Source organism: Athene noctua, chromosome Z (genome assembly GCF_965140245.1).
Source record: "Athene noctua chromosome Z, bAthNoc1.hap1.1, whole genome shotgun sequence".
In the NCBI taxonomy this organism is placed as follows: Eukaryota; Metazoa; Chordata; class Aves; order Strigiformes; family Strigidae; genus Athene; species Athene noctua.
This window is the reverse complement of record NC_134077.1, coordinates 35564209-35589099: the sequence shown is the minus strand read 5'-3', so window position 1 is coordinate 35589099 and position 24891 is coordinate 35564209. Positions and strand designations below refer to the sequence as shown.

The window sequence follows — 24891 nt, the reverse complement described above, 5'->3', positions numbered from 1 at the left end:
TGGCTGACTTAAAATCAGCCTGGAGTACTGCAAAGAGTGCATTCTTGCTAAGAAAGTGGTAAACCTCTAGTAACAGCACTAAGTTGGACACCAGCAGAGACCTGGGTAAATGACTGATTTCTGTCAGTATTAAATAAAAGGTACACTGAACACCGATAACTCTCTGTCACTGCTCTGGAAAGAATAGCTGGTCTTAAGGCTCTGTGACACCATGGCAAACATTGCCATAGTGTAGGTAGACTGTCCCCAGTAAGAACAGTCTCTGGAATTTTGACATAGAGTCTTGACCATGGATGATACTGTCTCTGCCATCTAAAGTGTGAAAGTAGTTCAGCAACAGCCTCAAGGTCAGGACACCCATGTGGAGTCCTGGACAATGACACAGAACAGAGGCTCCATACAGTAGCTCTAGAGATAAGGCAGTGTTCCTACCATGTCTCCTATATTTTCTGCAAAATAGAACAAAAGCAAGTTACAAGGTGTCCTGGTTTTAGCCCAAAGGGCAACTGAGAACCACACAGCTGTTCACTCACTCCTTCCCCGCTCAGGAGTGAGAAGAAGAAAATAAAGCAAAAGACTTGGGAATTAAGACAAGTACAGGGAGGGATGATTCACCCATTATGGTCACAGGCAAAAGACCAATTTATATGGGGAAGAAAAAGAATATCAATTTAATTCGAACACCACCATCACCACCATAACTTAACAGAGTAGGACAGTAAGACGTATAACTACATCTTAAAAACACCTTCCCTCCACCCCTGCTTTCTTCCAAGGCTCAGCTTTGCTCCCAATTTCTCTATCCTCCCTACCAGCAGTGCAGGGGGCATCAGGGAATGAGGGTTGCAGTCAGCTGCTTCCTCTTCAAGAGTAGGATTCCTTGCATGCCTCCTCTGCTCCAGTGTGGGGTCCCTCTTACAGGAAACAGTCCTTCATGAACTTTCTCCAACATGAGTTCTTCCCAAGGGCTGCAGCTCTTCTCAAGTTCTAACAGGGGTCCCTCCTGCATGTCACAGTCCTCCCAGCAACTAAGAACAGGAGGGGTTTCCCTCAGAGTTATGTAGCCACCTACTTGGATGAGGGAACCTCCATGGGCTGCAGGTGGGCATCTGCTCCACCGTGGGACCTGATGGGCCTCAGGGAGACAGCCTGCCCTGCCACCACAGGCTGCAGGGGAGACTACACTTGTGCATACCACCAGCCCCCACACCCCCATTCTTCACTGAACTTGAGTTTGCAAAGGTATCTCTCACAACTCCACAACTCCCACTCCTCCTCTCAGGTTCCTCTTCTTAAATACATTATCGCAGAGGCACGGCCACCATTGCGAATTGGTTCAGCCTTGGCTAGAGGCGGGTCTGACTTGGAACTGGGGGAGCTTCAAGAAGCTTCTCACAGGGGCCACTGCTGCAGCCTCTCTGCTGCTACCAAAACCCTACCATAATCACACACAAACCCAACACACGTGGAAGAAGACAGGCATTATCTTAACTTTTTAAAACATCAGTGCTGCTTAACTGATTGCCAATGTTATCAAGGTTTGGAAGGAATGGATTTCCTGGGACCTCAAAACAAATATAAACAAAATCATCCTGCCTACGAAGGGAAAATGTGTATTTATTTCTTGTGATTTTGTGAAGGATGACCAACTCTGTAAATCTGCTAGAATCTTGGGGGGAAAAAAAAATCAGTATTCTGTAAACTTTGAAGCAATGTCTGTATTTTCTTCTATGTATTCAAGACCAGTCAATATGCGATGACCTACTTACTAGCAATGTTTGGTATCAATAGAAAATATAACAAAGCAGGTTTTTTCCAAATAGTCGGATGCTAAGTGTTTGTGGGATCAGTGTGAGTGATTCATTTTCTTGTTTTACCAATGAATTTTTCAGAATCAAAGTGGATCTTTGGTAGACCCAGACTGGGAAATTGTGATTCTCTGTCAGGCAGCTCTGTCTGTGGACACATGTATGTACTGGTTGCTGTAGGTACTTATATACTAATAGAATATATAAGAAAAGAGATAATTTTTTTTAATCCTGCAGGATCTCCAGTGCTAGAGCTTTTCTTCCTTTTTTCCTCTTCACACACGCTGTGTTCATGGTTGGATTTTACTGGCGATGATCTCTGACTTGTGTATCTGCAGCTGCTGCTACTAGTGTCAAGAAACTTCTTTCATGACAAGTCCTTTTTTAATCTGTCAAGATTGCCTGTTACCTCTATTTCTCAGAGAAGAATACCTATCTGAGTTGTCTAAATACCTGGCCTTCAAACATAAGGAAAAAGATAATAGTATTTTCCACATTTTAATGAGATTGGGTGTTTCCACTGCCCAAAAGTAGAGAGACTATCCATTTAGAGTATCCTGCTCTATTTTCACATCTTCCATGTCGAAATGGCAGACGATCTTCATTCAAATATAGTATCCTTATTTGTAATGCTTTCCATGTTTTTGCATGCCTGATAACAGGAAAACACAAGTTATGTGGGTATCATGACCTGGCAGATGCTTACAATACTCAGGAATCAGCTGTCTTTGACTTTGTCTGTTCTTGGTACTATGTATTTTTGTCAAGCATCATATCTATCATCTAGAAATCTGCCCCACATTAGTGGGTTTTTTTTTTTGGAGATACAAATATTAAAATGACAACCATCTCTTCTGTCAAGCAATTTTTAAAACGTAGGTCTCGAATTCATAGTATTTGATTCCTGCCTCCACCCACCCACCCAGACAAAGCCCAACCAGTCTAATCTCAAACCCCAAATGAAGGGTAATCTGCTACTGAGAAGCAAATTCTCTTGAAGACTTTGTCTTGAGTTCTTTTTTAAGATCTCAGGAGTATCAAGAGCAATTCAGTCTGTGTTGGAAAACTTTACTCTGGACATAGTTTGTTTGAGTTCCACACCAATAGAGTGCTGCACTGCCAGAAGTTTCAAAGCCACACTAAAATGTTTAGTAGTGCTGCACCTGACTATAAAGGGAAAGGCTTGTTGCCCATGCTTCATGCCTTCAGGCTGCAATATCCCATGGCAGCTTCTGTGCAAGCCAGTAAACCTTTAAGTGAAAGGTATCTTTCTGATTATCTTTGCCCCTTGGAACTTTGGCACCTGAGTTGATGCCAAGTATTTTAAGATATCCTAGGGAGCTGTGGGATATTATTTTGCTCCCAAGTATTTTCCCTTAAAGATTCAAGCTCGCTCCCCCCCCTCCCCCCACACTCCACTTCCTTCAAGAGGAGTTTGTCATGTTTCTTTTGAATTTGAGTACTGAAAAATGGTTTCTGGACCCTTTGACCCATAGTTCTATTTTCCTGTCTCTGAAAACACTGCTTTCCAGGCTCAGCAAAATCTACCACAGCAGGCTGCTGAATCTGAATGAAACTAGTTCCAGTGGAACTGAAGGGAACAGATTTCACAGCAACAATTAATTTTAACTGTTTAGGAAGTGGAGTCTTGATACTACCACTGGATGTGAAACCCAAATATTTTTATTTCTAGTTTGAAGTCTGAGTAATCGTAGAATCCTTCATGCTAGAAGGTCATTTAGTCCAAGCTCCCACTGAAAGCAGTGTTAAATGCTGAAATAGGGCCAGGGCTTTGTCCAGTCAGTTTAGCAAATAGTTCTGTCATTGTTTGTTCCTTCCACTTAAAAAGGATAGTGGCTTGTGTCTGAATAGTAAGAGGTCTATTTCTACATCTTAGTCAGACTTTGACATTCAAAGTATCTTTATATTTCCGATCCAGAACCAGGATCATTTCGCAGTCCTCCGTGCATCTCGCCAAGGATCTTTACAGTGATGCTATAATAATTGCATATTCAATGCATAAAGATATTTTCCTGCTTAAAAGCCTGGTTCATTGAAATGTTTTCAGTGTGGCAAACCTGGGCAATTCTTTCTTTATAGGTTCTGAATTCAGTACATCTCCATATGACTATCAAGAAATTACTTTCTAGAATTAGTGCTTTTCTAGGCACTAGATATGAATTAGGATGCTTCTCTGTTCTCTCAGTACCATGTTTTTTTCTTAATTTTTCCTGTTTGCCCAACAATCAGGAAGCAACAGGCATCCTTGAGAACTCAAGTAGTGTGGTGGTCTGACCTTGGCTAAATGCCAGGTACCCACCAAGTTGCTCTATCACTTCCCCCCACTTCACCCTGTTTTCTCAACAGGGCAGAGAGGGGAAAGAAAATAAGATATACCAACCCTTGTGGGTAAAACAAAAGCAGTTTTAATATAAGCAAAACAAAGCAGAAGTCCGCACGCAGAAGCAAAAAACCCCAGATTTATTCTCTAGTTCCCATAAAGAGGCAATGTCGGGCCTTCTCAGGATGCAGGGGGCTCCGATACACGTAGTGGTTGCCTGGGAGGACCAAGGGTGACCCCACCCCCTTCCTCCTTTCTCCCAGCTTTATACTGAGCAGACGTCACATGGTCTGGAATATCCCTTTGGTTGGTTCGGGTCAGCTGTCCTGGCTGTGTCCCCTCCCAAGATCTTGCCCACCCCGTCCCACTGGGGGAAATGTCAGAAAGAGCCTTGGTGCTGTGTGAGCACTGCTCAGCAGCAGCCACAACACCAGGGTGCTATCAACACCCTGCCAGCTCCCAGCATAAACCACAGCACCGTGAGGGCTGCTGTAGGGGAAAACCAACTTCAGCTCAGCCAGACCCGGTACAAGTATACGTTGTATCTCTACACTTCCTATGGGAAAGAAGTTGTCTAACCCCCCAAACCACAATAGCATGTGCCTTTGTAACTGTCTCATTTGTACCTTTCCCCTGCACTGTGTTTGAGCTAGAGACTTGCTAACTGGTTTTTGATACATTTTTCTCAAAGCATGCGCTAGTGGAATCATAAATTATGATTTAAAAAATCATTCATTTTGGACAGTATCTGTAAAATGACATTTAATTCCTTTTCTTTGATATCACCTCATCTTTCCGTATAGTTTAGAATGGTAAGTATGGTTGCCTTTATCTCCAGCTGGGGAGCTGATCTGGCTACATGTGCAGCTTGGAGACTTGGGTGTGTGAACTTAGTGTTTGTGGCAATATCCCAGAATCTGTGAGCTGTTAAATGCATGTAATTTCAGCTTTCTGCTTGTCTGAGAACAACTTATTTTGGTAGTTGTCAGTGTCACCATCATGTTTTACACTAACAAGCTCAGTGGAACTGAGTTCCTCCAAGGTTATTTTTACCTTTTGTTTTAAAAAAACTACAGCAGGTAATTTTTTTCTTTTTTTTTTTTTTTGTTTTTTGTAGTAGATGCACAGCCTTTTGCATTCCTCTGTCACTCACCTAGCACCTCCATTTTGCTGGTTTGGTCCCGGATAGCTCCAGGGAGGGCTCTAGTGAGCAATGTTCTTACAAACAACAGAAGTAAACCCATAAGATAGGCATTACTTTGCTAGCAGAATATATTTGGCAGACTGCTGTTTGTGTAAGTAGTATTCTAGGTAATAATTGGCAAAGGTATTTGCGTGGCCTGAAGACCTCAGGTTTCTCAGTTTGTTTTCCAAGAGTTTCTTTAACTGCTGTTTCAGTCATTCATTGCTAAACCAAGAACCTTCATGTTGCCTTAACCAGCTGGTAGGCTTTTGAAGGGTTTGCTTATTCCACGTTCCTGTCAGTAATTCAGTTCGTCTGTGGGATTTTAATCTAAACATATACTTCTATGAGCATGTAGTCACAGATTAAATTAATTTGCCTTCCCTACCTATGATACATAAGCAGATAGATAGCTATCTCTTCTGCCAGAAGAAAGAGTCAGTCTGCATTTACAGATTTTGGCAGTTTTTCCTGGAAAGAAGAGAACCCAGAAGCCAGCTCAAATTCTAACCTAAGATCTGGTCTTCAAATTTCCTTCATGCCAGCATACTAATTCACCTGGCTTCTGTGACATCTTAATATTATACTCGTCCTGTATTTCTCAGCTAGCAAATAGGTTTTGTATAATAGATAACACTTGTCTGTCTTATGGACAAGACCCCTTGAAAGTATCCCATCATTTTTTCATGTCAGCCGTTACGAAGTTCAAAAGAGTCTTTCCTCATTTGGGTTTTTATACTGAGTAACTGCATAAAAACATTGCTGTAAGATGATGAGTAGAAAAATCTCTTCTCCTTGAAGCAACCCATCTTACCAAAGTGTAAGCAACTATGATTCCTCTTTCAAACTTCTGTACAAAGTATTCCAGTGATTGATAGCTGCGGAGTACCTCTTGGAGCTCTGACAAAGCTTTTATTAAACAGTGTTCTTCTGTCTGAAGCTCCAAGAATAAATATGTGAATAGAAAGGCAGGCTTTCAGTCTTTAAAAATCTCTTTCAATTTCTTCTTTTATACAATACTTCTTGAAATCTTGTGGGTGAATATACGTACAGTTACGTGCTCAAAGAAGATTGGACAATATGTACCTATGCTTGTTCTTCTCTGACATGTTTTGTCTGTATGCGTGTAATCTTGATTTCCTCTCTTCCTCAAAACATCTGATATTTGGTTTTCTTGCTTGAGAAGAAAAAGCATTCACTGTCCTTAATAAGGTGTTGGTACATACAGGAGGAGGACATCTACTCTCTCAGAGTTTTCTGCTTAGATCTCTCTGAATAACATGTTTTTCAAGTATTTTGTTGCATTTATTTGAATGAAGTCTTCATTTATTGCTGTTGCCCTTTAGTAGTTGAATGTGTTGTATTTTAATTTTTGGCTTTGTGCCTGCTTAATATTTAACCTGTTTTTACCTTTGTAGCCATCTATTTCTGTATAGCGTGTCCAGTTCAGTTTGGGATCAACTGTTCTAAAACAATGTCATCATTTGCATAGCTGAGACTCAAAATACTATGACTACATGGAAAAATACTTTTCTTTGGTTTGACTATGGATGTGTGAAATTTGTGCTGTTGAGAGGCATCAGTAAGAAGCCGGTGTCGCTCTTGAGCTTTCTTAATAGTTCACAGCTCTGCTCTGCATTCCAGGGGCCTCCCTGGCAATTGTAGCTGGTTTTGATGAAGAAAAATCTTCTTCTTGCGTTTTCAAAAGGATATGCAAACTGGTTCACAAGACAGGCAGCTTTTCTCATGCAGTGTGGACCACTGATACAATAAACTGAGAGCAAACTAGACAAATAAACCATCTGCCACAGATTATGAAACTACAGTATCTGATTACTGGTTAGCAAGTATAATTTTGCTAGCAAAAAAATTAAATCCACATGTTTGCAATGTTAATACATTGCTGTTTGTAGGCCTTGTATCCATTAATACTCACAGAATGGAGATATGTAATGAGGATTATCCTTAATTTAGCTAAAGGAAAATTGAGGCTCTGGAGAGAAGTTGCCGAATTTCAGATTAGGAATAATTTTTTATTTCCAGTTTTTAGGCTAGACTTAGAGACAGAACAGTTTAAAATAAAAACTATTTAATCTTTATTAAATATGTTGATTTATTGACACTACTATGCAAAACTTTCAGAATAGTTATCCTAACTTTCCATTTTCTTTTTATAGCCTTATATTTTTACAGATCCACCTACCATAAGAGTTGCTCATGGAAGGATTTTCTCAGAAGTTGTATGTTTTTTCCATCATGTGACACATACCATGCGACTGTATAAAGTCCAGGGTAAGAGCTGTGAAATTCTGTCTCTCTCAGCAGTTATTTTTCATCACTACAGTCTTAGATCCTACCTGTCTTTTTAATGTTTAAGTGCACTTCTGAACTAGTGCACAGTTCATCAGACTAAAGTCTTCACTGGATCCAGTGCATCATGATACCTTTCTCGGCATCATGTTAGTCATTATGCTGGCATGCTTGAACTCAATAGATTTGTTGGAGTTACTTATCAGTATTAGGAAGTTTCATAGTATAAATTACCTACAAGGGAGTCCTGAACTTTACTGGATCATCTGAATGCTGTAGGTACCTGTAAATTATGAAAATTAGAAAAAAATTTTACAAATACCTTGGATATAAAAACACAGGTTCTTTCAGAGCTTCAAATTTATTGATGGAGGTACAACAATATCTTCACCAAAGTCACAAAGAATGAGAAGCTGTGCTGGGTTTAGGTCCTGCTGGGACCGGAGACCACGTTGCCGTTGCCCCTCCCCCACCCCCAGACGGTCAGGCTGGAAGTGAGGCACAAACCCCGGGTTAAAATAAGAAGAAATTTAATACGGCAGTGTGATAAACAATCTGAACAACAGTAACAATGATAACAACAATAAACAGCAATAAAAGTGAACAAGACAAACGATACACAGTTCCCATGCTCCGACACCCGGACCTGATATCAGCATGGCATGAATAACCCGGCTGGAGATCCCTTCCCCCTCTCTGCTGGGGAAAACTTAACCCTATCCTAGCTGAACCAGGACAGAAGCTATTTGTTTAGTGACATTAATACTGAAGTCTTGTTTACTCCATAATTGTAGGCATGGTTTTAGTTACCTGTGAGCTTCTAATTTATTTCCTTTATCTGCTTGGAAGAGCTTGTGACTATTGGCTGTGTGTGTTGAGAGGCACCAGCACTGAACACCAGCTAACTGACTCTTAAGTCATAATTTCATATCAGTTTCGCTTGGTTTTTCGTCAGTAAGGGTTTCATTTTTTGTTTCACTACTGTTGAACTACTGATTTCCAAGAAAGTTCTAGGAAAACACTAACTTCAGAAACTCTGTACCCTTCCAAACTTGATGATTAAATCGGCCAGTGAAAAGTGTAAAAGATGAAGGAAAATGTGGTGTAATTTTATAAATTTATTTTCCTGTAGAAACTTGATTTAAAATGCTTAAGTGTATCTTTTTGTAACTGAAGTAGGGAGTTATCTATCTGTATTTAGCCTACCGGAATTTTTCTGAAATACAGAAGTATTGGCTAATACTTTCATCACCTAAAGGAACTTAAACAAGTTTTGTGTTAGCATTACTTTTATAGTAGGTGTCCAAAATTGCTACATGGTTTTTAAAATCTTATTTATCATATTTAATTATTTTTCTAAACACCTTTAGAAACAAATAGTAGAGCTGTAAGTACTTTGAAGATCTCCCTTCTTCTTTTCCTTATTCCTTTAACAAATTGTATTGCCAGCAATACCTACTTTAGTCACACAGAACTGATCTGTTTGATTTTTTTTTTAGTTGTAATATATTTCTCTTTAGAACTAAAGTTAATTCAGATGCCTCATTTTTTGACATACTTCGAAGTTTGAAATTTCTAGTTTACCCCTATGCCATATACTGATCAGATTTCAGTTGCCAGTTTGTCTGATACAGTAATTCTAGATCAAAATGTAGATAACATTCCTTCTGAATGCAAACCAACAAATTTGTTGTTGAGGATCCTGAGGAAACATGTTTATATTTAAAATTATATTTCTTGGGTTTGTATGACCAATATGTAAAATGGGCTTAGACGAAAAGAAGGTGCCTTGAGGTCAAGAGGTACTAAGTTTCCAAAAATGTGAAAAGAAAGTTACTTTGCTGTGTGAGTTTCAGTAAATTAAACTTCTTAGCAAGGAGAGAACTTATGTAAGGAGAATGTTTATTGTAGTGAAGGGGAGGGAAAAAGCCTGAAAAAACCTGAAAAGTTTCTCTTTTGGTTAGAGTGAGGTTGTTTGGGTTTCTGAAATGGATTTCTTTGTAATACTCCCTTTTCTTTAATTCATTAATAAGTGCTTACCAGAAGTAGTATACTTCCGTTTCACAGTCACAGAAAATGAGTTGTCAGCGAAAATCACTTGCTTGCCAGTTCCTAATGCAAAAGTTTATCTTTCATTTTGAGTACACTACTTCAGGGTTTTTTTTCTCTTTTTCTGGACAATTTAAAATTCATCCCACCGTTTCAGTACTTACACCATTACCTATCTAGTTATCATGGTGAAGTTCTGTATCATGGTCCCAGCTTTTACCAGGAAAAGTGATGCCATTGTTTTATATATATTCTCTGTTTACTTTTATGGTGTGTTTTAATTTTATTTTCTTCATATGAAATGGCCTTTATCAAAGTTTAAAAACTGATGACTTTACATCATAGTTTTGCTGGGGTCTGTTTCCTGCGCTTTGTGAGGGAAGTTATTTATATAGCATTACTTCAATTAAAAGAAGGTGTCTTGAATTCTCACTAGATATGTCCAGTAACAAAGCATGTGGAGAGAAATAAATGTGTGTATACCTACATTTTGTTTCTAAATAAAGACCTGATACTTGTGTTGTAACCTACCTGCTTGCCAGGGAGTCGAAAGCCTGATTGTGTCGCTAATCCAACCTTTGGATTCTAAGTCCTATAGCTTCTTCAGCAGTTTTGGTAAAACACTGCTTTTTCCACTTTAGTCTTTAGAATTCTGTTGATTTTGAGCAGAAAATACTCTGGCTTGACAACTCCTTTCAGTAATTGACCAAAGAGTGATTTTTAACTTTCTCTGATTCCATTGGCATCTGGTTTTGGTATCAGCATGATTTTATTAATCTATTAATCTTTTTATCAGAAGCTTCTTATGTTTCACTTACCTTTGTAATTGTATTTTTGTAACCCAAATTATGCACTAGAAAAGAGCTGAGAGTAATTCATGGTCTGCTCATTTTAAAATTGTAAACTAAAATACTATAGCCTTGTTCAATATATTCATGCTTTAATACTCCTACTTTAAAATAGTTGGAAAATCTATGACTAAGAGTGTCAGAAGTGGAGTATGTAGATCCACTTTTTCCAGACTAGGTTTGGAAAAACAAAAGTAATTATTTGAACTGAATTTTTTTCCTTTAGCACTGTAGTGTAGTAGTGATTGATAAATGTTAATAATGTAGCAGTTGTTGATACTGCTTCAGGTGGAATTCAGATTTTAAAAAAGATGAGAAAACGAATACAGAGCTTGACATTCTCCTCATTCAGGTTGTCAAAAATTACAACCCTGACTGCATTTTACATCTAAGTAATAGCATAAAAATGAAAACAGGAAGACACTTTCAGTATTCTGTGGTGTAAAGATTCAGAGTGTTTGTTTTAGAATTTGACAAAGACCTTCTTAAGGAAACTATTTCCAACTCGCTCTCAAACAGAACTGCAAAAAAATTTTGAGCATTATCTGTGTAGAAGGAAAAAGAGATTTTGCTAACCTCTGTCCATGTGCTTAGAAACCTAAGAATTTTATTCAAAGGTATTTTGTCCTTCTGAAAGATTCTACAGTTCAGGAGCCCAAACAAATGAGCTTGCCTCTGGGTCTTGTGAGCTGTTGGGGGAAAAAGAAGTATTTAGTATCTAAGATTTTTAAATAATGTCTTCAAGTTTTAAAGGACTAAGTTGGTTAATCAGTCCCTCACTTCCTCCTGTCTTCTGTTTACAATCTGTCAGGCAAGCTCAATGTAATTTCATCTCACTACAAGAAGTTACTTCATATCTCTGTTCTGCTTGGTGGAATTCTTTTCACAGTCGTTAGTCCCATTAGACTACAGAAAGGGTAGAAGTGGTCATGCTGAATGATACAGTATGATTCCAGTCCAAACTGTGTCTCAAACTGTTTGAAAAAGTCAGATTATTAAAGGTATTCAATTTTCAATGCGGGTTACTGTAGAAAAACATTTCACTGAACATCTGTCTGCATCCTCAGATACACAATTCTTCTTTTAATAAATAGGTATCTTTTCCCTGTCAGCAAAGACTTGTGTCCTGGTTGTGGTCATATCAGTATGTGGTTTCTTAATTCACAGTCCTTAAGGAAGATTCCCCCTGTTTTTATTAAAATAGCTGACCGATTTCCTGCTTAGAGGAACAGCTGCTGTCAAGAAGCTGGTAACTTCATTCTTCTCAGTGAATGGTGACAGCCACATAAGTTAAAGGGAGAAGTGAATTAGCCTTGCTCCAACGTGTTAGCTACTGCTGAAGACAGCACTTAACAGTTGGTGCTGTTTCCTACTGATTTACCTGAACACACATTGGTTTTTATAATGGATTGCTTCTGTGCTACTTCATTAAAGGTTTCAGACTGTATGTTCAATGAGTACTGAATTAGAAGTACTGCTATATCATATGGTACATAACTGAATTTGCTTCAAACGCTCAGTTAGATTTTGCAGAAAAGGAAAACTAGCAGGGGAAAACTAGATCACTATGTTTGGGGAGCATAGTCATTCTTATGTATGTGGCAATTGCTTTTAAAAACTGAGAGATTTTAAATGCATTTTTTTCATGTAGGTTTGGAAGGCCAGTCTCTTGAAGTTTCCAATATTGTGGATATTAGAGGAGAATATAATCGTGAGCTTGCAATGAGAATTTCATCTGACATAAACAGTCAAAATAGATTCTATACTGATCTTAATGGATATCAGGTAATTATTGTCTATTATAAAAGCCTAGGATCTCTGTTTTTAACTGTCTTAATACCTCTGATTTTAAAGAGGTATTAAGAGTAAAGAGTCATATTAATCAAATTCTCTTGTTTAATTTCACTATTTATTTAAAAGGATAACTTTAAAATGTATCCATTCAAAAATTATATTTGAATCAGATGAAGCAGAAACTGTTTTCTTTCAAGGAGTTTGTTAAATATTCCTTTATATCCTTTTTAACATCAGAATTTAAAACAGCAAGTTATGACATGACACCATGTAGTTGCTTGTATATCTGCATGCCACCTTTTCCCTCTGATTTGCTATTTATTTAGAACCTTTTGGACAGCACAATGCTAGATATGCATAAGGTCCAGCAGCTCAGACCTAGAGATTAACTGCTTGCTACTGGTGGAAATAAGTGATGTATTTCTGGAGTGTAGTAACTTACTCTGTTAGCGAGGCATCTGATGAAATATAGTGTGACTGTTTTCTTAACTTGGATTCTGAAGCATGCATAAAGAAAGACAATTTTATTTTCCTTACCTTCCTTCCTTGCTAAAAATAGTTTTGCAAATACATTGAAAACCATACCTGCTGAGTAAGAGACTACTGTTTTTCCAGTTAGTGTGTAGTACTGCATTTTGCTGGGCACAGTAAAGTGAATATTTAGACATGAAAATTTTAACACTACTACTCATTTGTCATGTATCATTCAAGAATTTCACTAGCACTTTAATAAATTCCCATTATAAACCAACAATTTCTTTTCTGCTACCTTGAATCTATTCACTGCTTACTCTCTAGAGGAGAAAAAATTTTCTCTCATTCTGTAACTGTGATTATTCCTTTTTTTGTAGGTTCCCTTGATGATGAATCTTTCAGGTTTTTTTAAATATTCTTTGATCTAAAAGTACATTGAAGTTATCTTTTTGAAAGTGGTAATTTTAGCCACAAATCTCCAAAAAGCTAAATAATGCAGTCAAGCGAATGCTTTGGTGCTGGTTGTACTTCTAAAGCACATGGGATAAATGTCTGAAAAGTTCTTTGAAATTTAAATGCGTAAAAATGATGTGTTTTATTGAAATTCATGTTCATACTGCAGATCCAGCCCAGACTGACGATGAGCAAATTGCCTCTTCAAGCAAATATCTATCCTATGACAACAATGGCTTATATCCAAGATGTTGGTGTTCGTTTGACACTTCATTCAGCTCAGTCTCTAGGTGTTGCAAGCTTGAAAAATGGTAAGTACATTCATGATTGTCTGAAATAGTTCATTCGAGATTATGGTACCTACTGGCATTTGAAGAAAGTAAATATGTTTCTCCATCTCTGACAAGTTTTAGAATATGTCCATAAGTGAGGAGGTAGGGGTTGTTCCCAAATGAGATCCTGTCATCTTCAGTGGAAGATCTGTCTCAAACTGGAGACAGAAGAAAGCAATTATGAAGAAGACAAAATAAGCAATAAACTATATTTTTCACTCAAGAACTCTGATGGAACTCAAGGATGAAACAGCAAAACTAGGTGGTTTGTTCTCTTTTGTACTGCTCTGGTAGCAGAGGGCTTAAGATGAATAATGTTTGTTTGCTGTAGGCTAGAAAGCACTAGTCTTAAGGTATACACAGTATAGCCTAACATCCCTGTCTAGGAAAACAATAGTAGCTTTTTTTGAAGACTAGGATTAGTTACATAAAGGATAAAAATTACTCTGAGTAAGAATCAACGTATTGCTGAAGCAAAATCATACTTCAAAAATTTAATGGAGTACTTTGAAAGAGCTGATGAATATGTTGACAAGAAAAATCAATTCTTATTAAGAATCCCAGAAGGGATGAGTCTTGTCCCTCACAGCAGAAAAGGCTATGATGAATGGCCTGAAGGGATGGAAACAGAGGTCAGTTATTCAAGTCTATAATCCTGACAGAATGAGGAGACATTCAAATACAGCTAGCAAGTAGTGGGCAAATAAGGTATATAATTAATAATTTAAAAAGTTTAATTCCTTGCTGTAATATATTGTGAGATTAAATTTACATAGTTTTGAAAAACAATGGAATGAATGCTTAGAAGAAAACAAACTCATCAGAAACTATGCCAAAACCTTCTTTCCAGTTCCTTTTCCGAAAAATGTCATATTACTGTCTATTCTGACAAAAGATGGAAGACAGGTTGATGACAGTATTAACAAACCTAATTCATTTTGGAGCAAAGTTAACACTGGCCTGTAGTCTGATGCTTTAATAAAGCCATAGTGGAAAGTATCAGCCTTTTGTTCCAAGACCATCTGATACAATACCCAACCACATTTTTTCATGCCTTTCATTTTAGTTAAATATCAGGGAGAAACTGGCTTTCTGTGAGCACTGGTTTCAGCCTAGTCAGAGGTCATTAGAGGCTTTTCCCCTACTCCAGTAAATAAAAGAGCAGATGTATCCCATATGTGATTATAGCATTAATTTCTTAACTATGTCACCCTTTGGAAAACTCTATTTATGTCACTCAAGGTTAAGAAATAGTTAGCAACATCAAATATTTATGCCCACTAAAAAAGAGGAAAAAACTGTCTTCATCTGACTTGTTATCATTAGGTAATATTTCATGAAATGACTGTTTACTACATTTGTCCTGAGGTCATGTTGGACATCTTAAAACAAAAATGAAGCCAAAGGTTCTGTGGCTGCTGAAAGTTATATGCTTCATGACACTTATTTTGAAGGCCCTTTGGAATTTCAAAGGGGTCCTGAAGAAAATTCAAAACCATTACAGTGTAGGCAAGCACCTTCAATTGCTATGTATCCATGTGTCTGAAATTGTGTGTCTCAAGGCATAACCCACCATCTGAGATTTATATGAACAGCTGATTATTTCTCACTTCTCTTTCTTGGATTAGAGACAGGTTCTTTACTGTGGAGCAGTTAACTCTCATACTGTCAGATGATTTCAGCAGTATGGAGTAGGATTTCTCATTATATTGACATCAGTCTTCAACATCAGCTTCTAAGAGACTTGATCAAAAACTGTAAATTACATATGCCATAACTTAATTCCTACTTTCCATCTGTCTTTCCATTTGTGGGAATGAATGCTTAATCATTTTTTGATGTTAGATGCTGAACATCCTCCACCATTTAGTAAGTTCTATCCAATTCTGCTCTAATTTACTACTTAATGGATTGTTCTCCATGCCCCAGGGAAGACCAGATAAATGGGATGCACCACTATCATTTAGAGGTGGACTTCTCTGCAGTCTGATGGATAATTAATGGGGTAGCAAGGATCACTTATGTCCTGAAGCCTCATGCAATACACTTACACCATTTGTAAGCCAGAAATTTCCCTAAAACTGTCTTTTTTAATCTTTGACCCACTTTGGAAATGGTTTTTATTGCGACTTTAGCAGCACTGATCATATTGTTTCAATTTGCTTTTCACAATCACCTTAAGAATCACAAAGCTTTGTTTTGTCAGCCTTCATTATCCTGTCTTCTTAATGAATGCTGGAAATGCAGTTAGGTAGTTTGGGATCTAGATCTTCTAAGTTTTGTTCAAAAATTTTGAAAAAAATTTATCATCGGTTAGTCTTTTTTGCTATGGTTCTTAGCTTTGTTCAGAGACTTATCATACCTGTCTGTCAGCCTGTGTTCATACAGCAATCCACAAAGACCATTAATTTGAGACACAATCCTTATACCAAAGCCTTATACCTTAGTTCAGAATGGTAATTTGTTTCTTACTCGTTGCCAGCTGACTTCTGTCCTAGATACACAACATCTGTTTTTACTTAAGGGAAAGGAAGAACAAGTATTTAGGAAAATTGGATAAGTATTTGTAGAACAATGAAATATAAAAGAGACCACCTTACTAAATAGCCTTTTCTAGTAGCTTAAACTGTGCATTTCTTATTTAGGAAACAAGTACTTCAGTCATCCAGTTTTATTTAGGAAACAAGTACAGTTGTTTGAAGTTTCAGTGTGCAAAAGCTGTAACAGCCTTAATTGCATGCCCTGACCTTGTTTCCCTCTGGAGATATGAACTTGAAAAGATATGAATTTCATCTTCCATAAAGCTACTATTTATCATCAGAGCTATTCTGAGTGGCAGTGCTACAGTTCAGTACAAACTCAGAACTTTATACTCAGTGTTTATCTGGTGCAAAGTTTTCTTTTCCTACTCCCACAAGTAAAAATACCCTTACTAGAAGAAGTGATTGCGAGCGTTTATATACTCATATTGCCTCGCTGCTTTTCTTTTTGCTTCCAACTGTGAAGTAAAAACAAAAAAAGGGAAAGATATATTTAGGAGGTGCACTCTTTATGGAGTCTTAAGATGAACAGTTCCTCTACAGAAGGTCTCTCCATACAGCTGCAGTTACTTGGGGTCATTCTCCTCTTTGACGCTGATGTGCAAGGTATCCGTGTTACGAATAATAGTTAACAGTAATAACTTTTCATGCTGAACTTCTGTTTAGATTCTTATGTTAAACATTTGCAGGACTTACTGAAAGATTTGTGAACATTTTTGGAAGGTTATAAACATCCAAAGCCCAAAGCTATTAACTATTTTCATAATCAGTCGTAAAAATATTGATCTGCTAGTACTCTTCCATATGCAATAGAAAAATTGTGATTCTTTATAACTTATATTTCAGAGTATTTTTCTTATGTTTACTAGAAGGTTTATATAATCTTGTTACCAGTATAATCCTTGTATTGCTCTTTCAGGTCAGTTGGAAGTCATCTTGGATCGTCGACTTATGCAGGATGACAACCGTGGCCTTGGACAAGGTGTCCAAGATAACAAGATTACAGCTAATATCTTCCGATTTCTGCTGGAAAGAAGACATGGAACAGAAGTGGTAGGATTCACTGTCTGGATTTTTCTGACTAATTAAGACATAAATAGTTATTTCTGCTAAAGCAGCAGTGAACTCATTAAAGAAGTTATAACTTAATCTTTCACTATTTCTTATGCAAATACCTGCAGTGTCTGCTTTCTCACTCACCCTTCAACACATGACTGGGGTACTGTTGTGGAAGTCTTTTTTTCCTTTTTTTTGTTTCTTTTTTTTAATTGAAAAAGCTTGTAAAAAATTGCTTATTAGTAAGACTATTGCTTCTTTAAAAAGTTAACTGAATCTGGACAAAGGCTGACAGATTGTTTCAGATGAATGAGTGGGAAGCGAAAATGTCTTATAAATTTGATTTTCTTAAGAAATAAGATTTAAGTGGAAATGCCCAGATGTGAGACATATAAGCCTTCCACTTCATTATTATTCTAGGAATGCTGAGACCATTTTGTTGTAAGGGGTTTTTTTCACTTGCACAGATCATCTCAGTTTGCCTTTTTCTGTATTAGTCTTAAATAACTCTTCAATTTTCTTTCAGTTCTTTGCATTTTCTCTTTACTTTTTTCCTATAATTTTTGAGAAGGACAAAATAAGAAGTAAGTCTTCATACTGAGGCAGTAGAATCATGATGACAGCACTGAGTATATTTTAAAATCATCACATAGCTAAATATGAGATGTTGTATACTGAGCTGCTAATGAATATGCAGATAAGTTGGAATTAATTCTGGTTTTTAATGGATATCATTAACCACTGAGAGGATGATAATATCAAGCTTAAAGCTAATTTCCACCACTTAATGATTGGCAGTGTTTTTTTCAAGTTGTACATGTCATTATGATTTTCCAGTTCCTCATGCTGTGTAACACAGGCAGCATATTAACTGCATTTTCAGTGTGGTGTGCAAATATCTCAGCTAACTTGAAAGAAGCTATCTTGAGTTCTGTAACAGTATAGCTTTGACAACGAGCATCGCACAGATTAATCTGCCTTCACAAGAAGAAACCTGCAGAGAATCTGTACTTTCACAGAACGCTACTTTAGTACCCAGGGTAGTTTGTGTAGTATTAAATTAGAATGAGAAGCCGGTAAGTAAGAATTACGGAAATGTTTGTTTACATTAGCAAATAATTTAAACAACAGGAGCGGATCAAATAAGTTAGTGCCATGGTGCTTGCACTGATACTGTGCGGTTTTGGTATTTTCTGTAGAATCATGAAACAACTCACTATCAGGTGTCTCTGGAGGTCTTCTTGTCCAGCCCCTGCTTAAAAACAGGTCTATTTTTGTTTCAGAACAGACTTTAAAAACTGTCCAGAGGATTAGCCATCTGATTAGCAATCCATTCAGACCGTAGTGGAGATGTGAAGGGTTAGAGCACATCTGGGGACATTGTTGGTTACTTCCTTCTAAAAGAGAACTAGTCCATGCACACTGAAACTTCTCTGCAGATAGCACAGTGCCTGATTGAGTGGGATTGGCTGTAAATTTAATTTCAGAACAGCACTGCTGCTTCAAATCAAAACACTCCTTTGGAAAAGAGTTTGAGGTTACCTCAGTTAGAATAAAGGCAGCCTAAAGAATTCTAGGCTTGTCTGGTTAGTGATACTTATACATATGTAATATAATACATTACACATTTGCATAAATTTACCAGTTAGATTGGGATATCAGTCAGACATCAGCTCAGTAGAATAACAGTGTATTTTCCTTCTCTTAATAAAATCCTCTTCCTTTCTTCCATTTCTAGAAAGTTTCTGTGCAAGTTGCTGATAATCTTTCAAAGGGAAAAGGGCAGTTACCCACTACGATCAAAAAAACCCTTTGAGCTGATTTGGGTGCCTGTGTTCTAACACTAATGTTCCTTCCCCCTGACCCTTCCTGATGACCTTATAATGGGACTAAATAGGTGCAGAGTAAGCTCTTAAGGGCAATTATTTCTTATACACTCACAGGGACTTGAAAAAAAGTGGGATCAAAACTATGTGTCCTGGTTCAGCTGAGATAGGGTTAAGTTTCACCAGCAGAGACAGGGAAGGGATCTCCAGCCGGGTTATTCATATCATGCTGATATCAGGTTTGGCGCGGCAGCTGCAGGAAGCTTTCCTTTGTGGCGGTGGTGGTGGGGAGCACGCAAGCAAGCTGTCTGTAACCATTGCGGTATTTCTCTGTATATCTTTTGTCTTGTTTACTGTTATTACTGTTTATTGTTGTTATCATCGCTATTGTTGTTGTTCAGATTGTTTATCACACTGCTGAATTAAATTTCTTCTTATTTCAACCCGGGGTTTGTGCCTCACTTCCAGCCTGACCAGCTGAGGGTCAAGGAGGGGCAACGGCAACGTGGTCTCCAGTCCCGGCAGGGCTTAAAAGTATAACAGCCATTTTTGGCGCCCGAAGTGAGGCACAAGAGGGTTGAAATAAGAATCAAAAAGGGACAGACCCTGACCAGAGTGTGTTAGAGTAATCTGTTGGGTGTAATTTTTCTGGTTGTATTTGTACTGTTTGATAAGAAAATGTTTGCAATGCTAGCCTGTTTGCTTGCGTGGTGGGGCTGGATCAACCCTTATATCCAGTATATGATCCCAGTGCTGTTGTTTGTTGTCGGTGGAAAATGTATAAAGGGGCTTGTTTTGTCATACTGGCTATTGACTGCTTAGAATGTGTTTGTATGGCTGTGTGTGGAGGTGGGCCAGTACCTGTTTGCTGCCTGGGCTTTTGTTAGGGGTCTCACCCCCTCTATGGGTGAGCCAGGGGAAGAGATCCTCTCGGTTTTTGAGAGTTTCAATTATCCTTGGAATCTGCAGGCCAGTGTGATTGTGGCACAATGCTTTCTGAATGCCTGCCTGATTTTGGTGTTGGCCATGCGGCACTTCTCTAACAATAGCAGTGCCCGGAAACCTGCCCCGAGGTCAGATAATAGTGAGTGGCAAGGGGTGTGGGAAAAGATAGGCAAAGGCCTGAGTCGGTGGGCACCTCCAATGCTTTGGAATTTCAATCCTGAGCAAATGCAGAGCCCTGATAAGCTGATGGAGTGCTTAGAAAGGGCGTGTTACCAAGCTGGCAAAACCCAGGAGACACAACTTGCTGCAATGTGTTGGGGACTTGCCCATGCCTACTGTGTCCTTTTAAATACCACTCACTGCCCTCAAGGGGGAGAAAGGGCTGCAGGATCTGAAAATGAACTTACTTGTACAGCATTTGGGCCGGGGAAACAGGCAGAGCCAGTCTCAGTCACCTCCACCAGCACAGCAGCTGAGCCAGAGAGCCAGCCAGTGCCGGTATCAGTCACCCCGATACAGAAAACAAAATATACCAGAAAGTCAGTTCGCAAAGTGGGGGATGGGGATGAGCCAGGCCCAGCACAGGAACAGGAGGAAGGGCCAGTGGTGATCATCTGATCTCTATCCCCGACTGAGTTGCGAGATATGCAGAGAGATTTCAGCCGCCTGAGAGGTGAGCAGATTTGCACCTGGCTGCTCCGATGCTGGGACAATGGAGCCAGTGCTTTTGAAATGGAGGGGAGAGAGGCCAAGCAGCTGGGATCTTTGGCCAAGGAGGCTGGCATTGATAGGGAAATAGGGAAACAGACTCAAACCCTCAGCCTTTGGAAGCGACTCCTGCTCAGTGTAAGGGAGAGGCACCCCTACAAGGATGATATCCTATGTCAGCTAGGCAAATGGACCAACATTGAGAAAGGCATCCAGAACCTCAGGGAACTGGCTGCGTTTGAGATGATCTATGGTAATCTGAATGATGAGCAGTCACCCATGGACCCAGATCAGGCCCCTTGCACACACCTGATGTGGCGAAAGTTCCTGAAGAATGCACCAGAAGCACACTCGAAAGCATTGGCAATAGTGTCCTGGTGGACAGACACCCACACTCTGACAGTGGATGGAGTGGTTGGCAAGCTCCGGCAATAGGAGGGAAATCTCCCTTCATCTCAACATTCCTGGGTCTCAGCTGTGGAGGAACTGTCTCAGAGGGTCCAGAAAATGGAAGAGGACATGTCCTACATTCCACCTGCACGGGCTGATGTCTCAGCCATTAGAAGTAAACATCTCCCCACTCAAGAGAAAGGCAGCAGAAGGCACACACCACGAGGCACCCTGTGGTTTTTCCTCCACGACCATGGAGAAAACATGAGGAGGTGGGATGGACAGCCCACTGCCACCCTAGCTGCACGAGTAGAGCAGCTGAAAGGGAAGACCATCACGAAAGGGGAGTCCTCCAAGAAGAGCGCAGCTCCAGTGTCCAGTCAGAAATCCCCCAGACAGAACAGAATGGCCAATGTTATGTCTGACCCTCTTGAGGGGACCAGTAAATCATTCTTACAAGTAGTGAGTGATGATGAGCAGGATTAAAGGGGCCCTGCCTCCAGCCAGGTGGAGGAAAGGGATAATCGGATTTACTGGACAGTGTGGATCCGATGGCCTGGCACGTCAGACCCACAAGAGTATAAGGCTTTGGTGGACACTGGCGCACAGTGCACCCTGATGCCATCGAGCTGCAGTGGGGTTGAATCCATCTGCATCTCCGGAGTGACAGGGGGATCCCAACAGCTGACCCTACTGGAAGCTGAAGTGAGCCTGACTGGGAAGGACTGGCATAAGCACCCCATTGTGACTGGCCCAGATGCCCCCTGCATCCTGGGCATAGACTATCTCAGGAGAGGGTACTTCAGAGACCCAAAAGGGTACCGGTGGGCTTTTGGTGTAGCTGCCCTGGAGGAGGTTGAACAGTTGTCCACCTTACCCGGCCTCTCAGAGGATCCCTCAGTGGTGGGGCGGCTTAAGGTTGAGGAGCAGCGAGTGCCAGTTGCTACCAGGACGGTGCACTGGCGGCAGTACCGCACCAACCGAGATTCCCTGGTCCCCATCCATCAGCTGATCCGCCAACTAGAAAGCCAGAAGGTGATCAGCAAAACTCACTCACCCTTCAACAGTCCTATATGGCCAGTGAGAAAGCCTAATGGCGAATGGAGGCTAACTGTGGACTACTGTGGCCTGAATGAAGTTACGCCAGCCATGAGTGCTGCAGTGCCGGACATGCTCGAGCTCCAGTATGAACTGGAGTCGAAGGCAGCCAAGTGGTATGCCACGATTGACATTGCTAACGCGTTCTTCTCCATTCCAACAGCGCCAGAGTGCAGGCCACAGTTTGCGTTCCCTTGGAGAGGCATCCAGTACACCTGGAATCAATTGCCCCAGGGGTGGAACCACAGCTCCACCATTTGCCATGGACTGGTCCATACTGCACTGGAGAAAGGTGGGGCTCCAGAACACCTGCAGTACATTGATGACATCATTGTATGGGGGGACACAGCCGAGGAGGTCTTTGAGAAAGGGAAGAAGATAATTGAAATCCTCCTGAAGGCCGGCTTTGCCATTAAGGAAAAGAAAGTTAAGGGGCCTGCAAGGGAAATTCAATTCCTAGGAATAAAATGGCAAGATGGGTGTCGCCACATCCCAATGGAGGTGATAAACAAGATCACAGCCATGGCCCCACCAACCTATAAAAAGGAGACTCAGTCTTTCCTGGGCGCTGTGGCGTTCTGGAGGATGCACATCCCGAACTACAGCCTGATTGTGAGCCCTCTCTACCACGTAACCCTTGAGAAGAACGATTTTGAATGGGGCCCTGAGCAACAACAATCCTTTGAACAAATTAAGTGGGAGATTGCCCAAGCAGTAGACCTCGGGCCAGTCCGGGAAGGGCAGGAGGTTGAGAACATGCTCTACACCGCAGCCGGGGAGAATGGCCCTACCTGGAGCCTCTGGCAGAGAGCACCTGGGGAAACCCGAGGCCGACCTCTAGGCTTTTGGAGCCGGGGATACAAAGGCTCTGAAGCTAATTATACACCAACTGAGAAGAAGACACTGGCAGCGTACAAAGGAGTTTGGGCTGCCTCAGAAGTGGTCAGCACTGAAACACAGCTCCTCCTGGCACCCCGACTGCCAGTGCCGGGGTGGTTGTTCAAAGGAAAGGCCTCCTCCACACATCATGTAACTGATGCCACGTGGAGTAAATGGGTTGCGTTGATAGCACAACGGGCTTGAATAGGGAACCCCAGCTGCCCAGGGATACTAGAGGTGATTACGAACTGGCCAGAGAGCAAAGATTCCGGGATGTCACCAGAACAGGAGGTGACACGTGCTAAGGAGGCCCCACCATATAATGAGCTGCCAGATGAGGAGAAGCAACATGCTCTGTTCACTGATGGGTCTTGTCGCATTGTGGGAAAACATCGACGATGGAAGGCTGCTGTGTGGAGTCTCACACGACGAGTCGCTGAAGCTGCTGAGGGACAGGGTGAATCGAGCCAGTTTGCAGAGGTGAAAGCTATCCAGCTTGCTTTGGATATTTAGTGGGGAAAGTGGCCGAGGCTCTACCTCTACACCGACTCGTGGGCAGCGGCGAATACCCTGTGGAAATGGCTGCAGCAATGGAAGCAGAACAATTGGCAACTTAAGGGTAAAACTGTCTGGGCTGCTGAAGTATGGCAGGACTTTGCAGCCCATGTGGAAAACCTCGTTGTGAAGGTGCGCCATGTGGATGCCCATGTACCCAAGAGTCGGGCCACTGATGAACATCGACACAACCAGCAGGCAGACCAAGCTGCTAAGATTAGAGTGGCTCAGGTGGACTTGGACTGGCAGCGCAAAGGTGAACTGTTCATAGCCCGGTGGGCCCATGAGACCTCGGGCCACCAAGGTAGGTATGCAACATACAGGTGGGCTCGAGATCGAGGGGTGGACCTCACCACTGACACCATTGCAGAGATCATCCACGGATATGAGACGTGTGCTGCAATCAAACATGCCAAGCGGGTGAAGCCCCAGCGAAATGGAGAGCGATGGCTGAAATATAGATATGGAGAGGCCTGGCAGATCGACTACATCACACTGCCACAGACCCACCACAGGAAGCGCCACGTGCTCACAATGGTGGAAGTAACCACTGGATGGCTGGAAACTTACCCAGCGCCCCACGCCACCGCCCGAAACACCATCCTGGGCCTTGAAACCCAAGTCCTGTGGCGACACAGCACCCCAGAGAGAATTGAGTCAGACAACGGGACCCACTTCTGAAACAACCTCATAAATGCCTGGGCAGAAGAACACGGCATCAAGTGGGTCTACCATATCCCCTACCACGCACCAGCCTCTGGGGAGATCGAGCGCTACAATGGACTGTTAAAAACCACATTGAAATCATTGGGAGGTGCGACCTTCAAAGACTGGGACATGCATCTAGCAAAGGCCACCTGGCTAGTCAACACAAGAGGATCTGCCAGTCGAGCTGGCCTGGCTCAGTCAAAACCTCCACGTGCTGTAGATGGGGATAAAGTCCCTGTGGTGCGCATGAGGAATATATTGGGAAAAATGGTCTGGTTTAACCCTGCGCCAGGCAAAGGCAACGGCAAACCCATCCACGGGATTGCTTTTGCCCAAGGACCTGGGTGTACCTGGTGGGTGATGCAGGACAATGGAGAGGTCCGATGCGTACCACAGGGGGACTTGATTCTGGGTGAGAACATGCCGTGAATTATGCTGTGCCTTTGTAAATTGTTATTTTGTTATTGTTAACTGCTAATTGGCAGCTGGACATGACACAGATGGTATAGAATAAAGGGTTGGATTATGTCCTGGTTCAGCTAGGATAGGGTTAAGTTTCCCCAGTAGAGAGGGGGAAGGGATCTCCAGCCGGGT

General features: G+C 40.9%; 1 protein-coding gene across 1 annotated transcript in view; it reads left to right on the top strand.

Moving 5' to 3' along the window:
• MAN2A1 (mannosidase alpha class 2A member 1) overlaps positions 1–24891 on the top strand; it is a 140944-nt gene that overhangs the window by 94792 nt on the left and 21261 nt on the right. Inside the window, exons 16-19 of the mRNA XM_074931879.1 lie at positions 7510–7624; positions 12191–12324; positions 13430–13571; positions 17052–17185. Coding sequence (XP_074787980.1) covers positions 7510–7624; positions 12191–12324; positions 13430–13571; positions 17052–17185 — 525 coding nt within the window. The remainder of the gene's footprint in view (positions 1–7509; positions 7625–12190; positions 12325–13429; positions 13572–17051; positions 17186–24891) is intronic.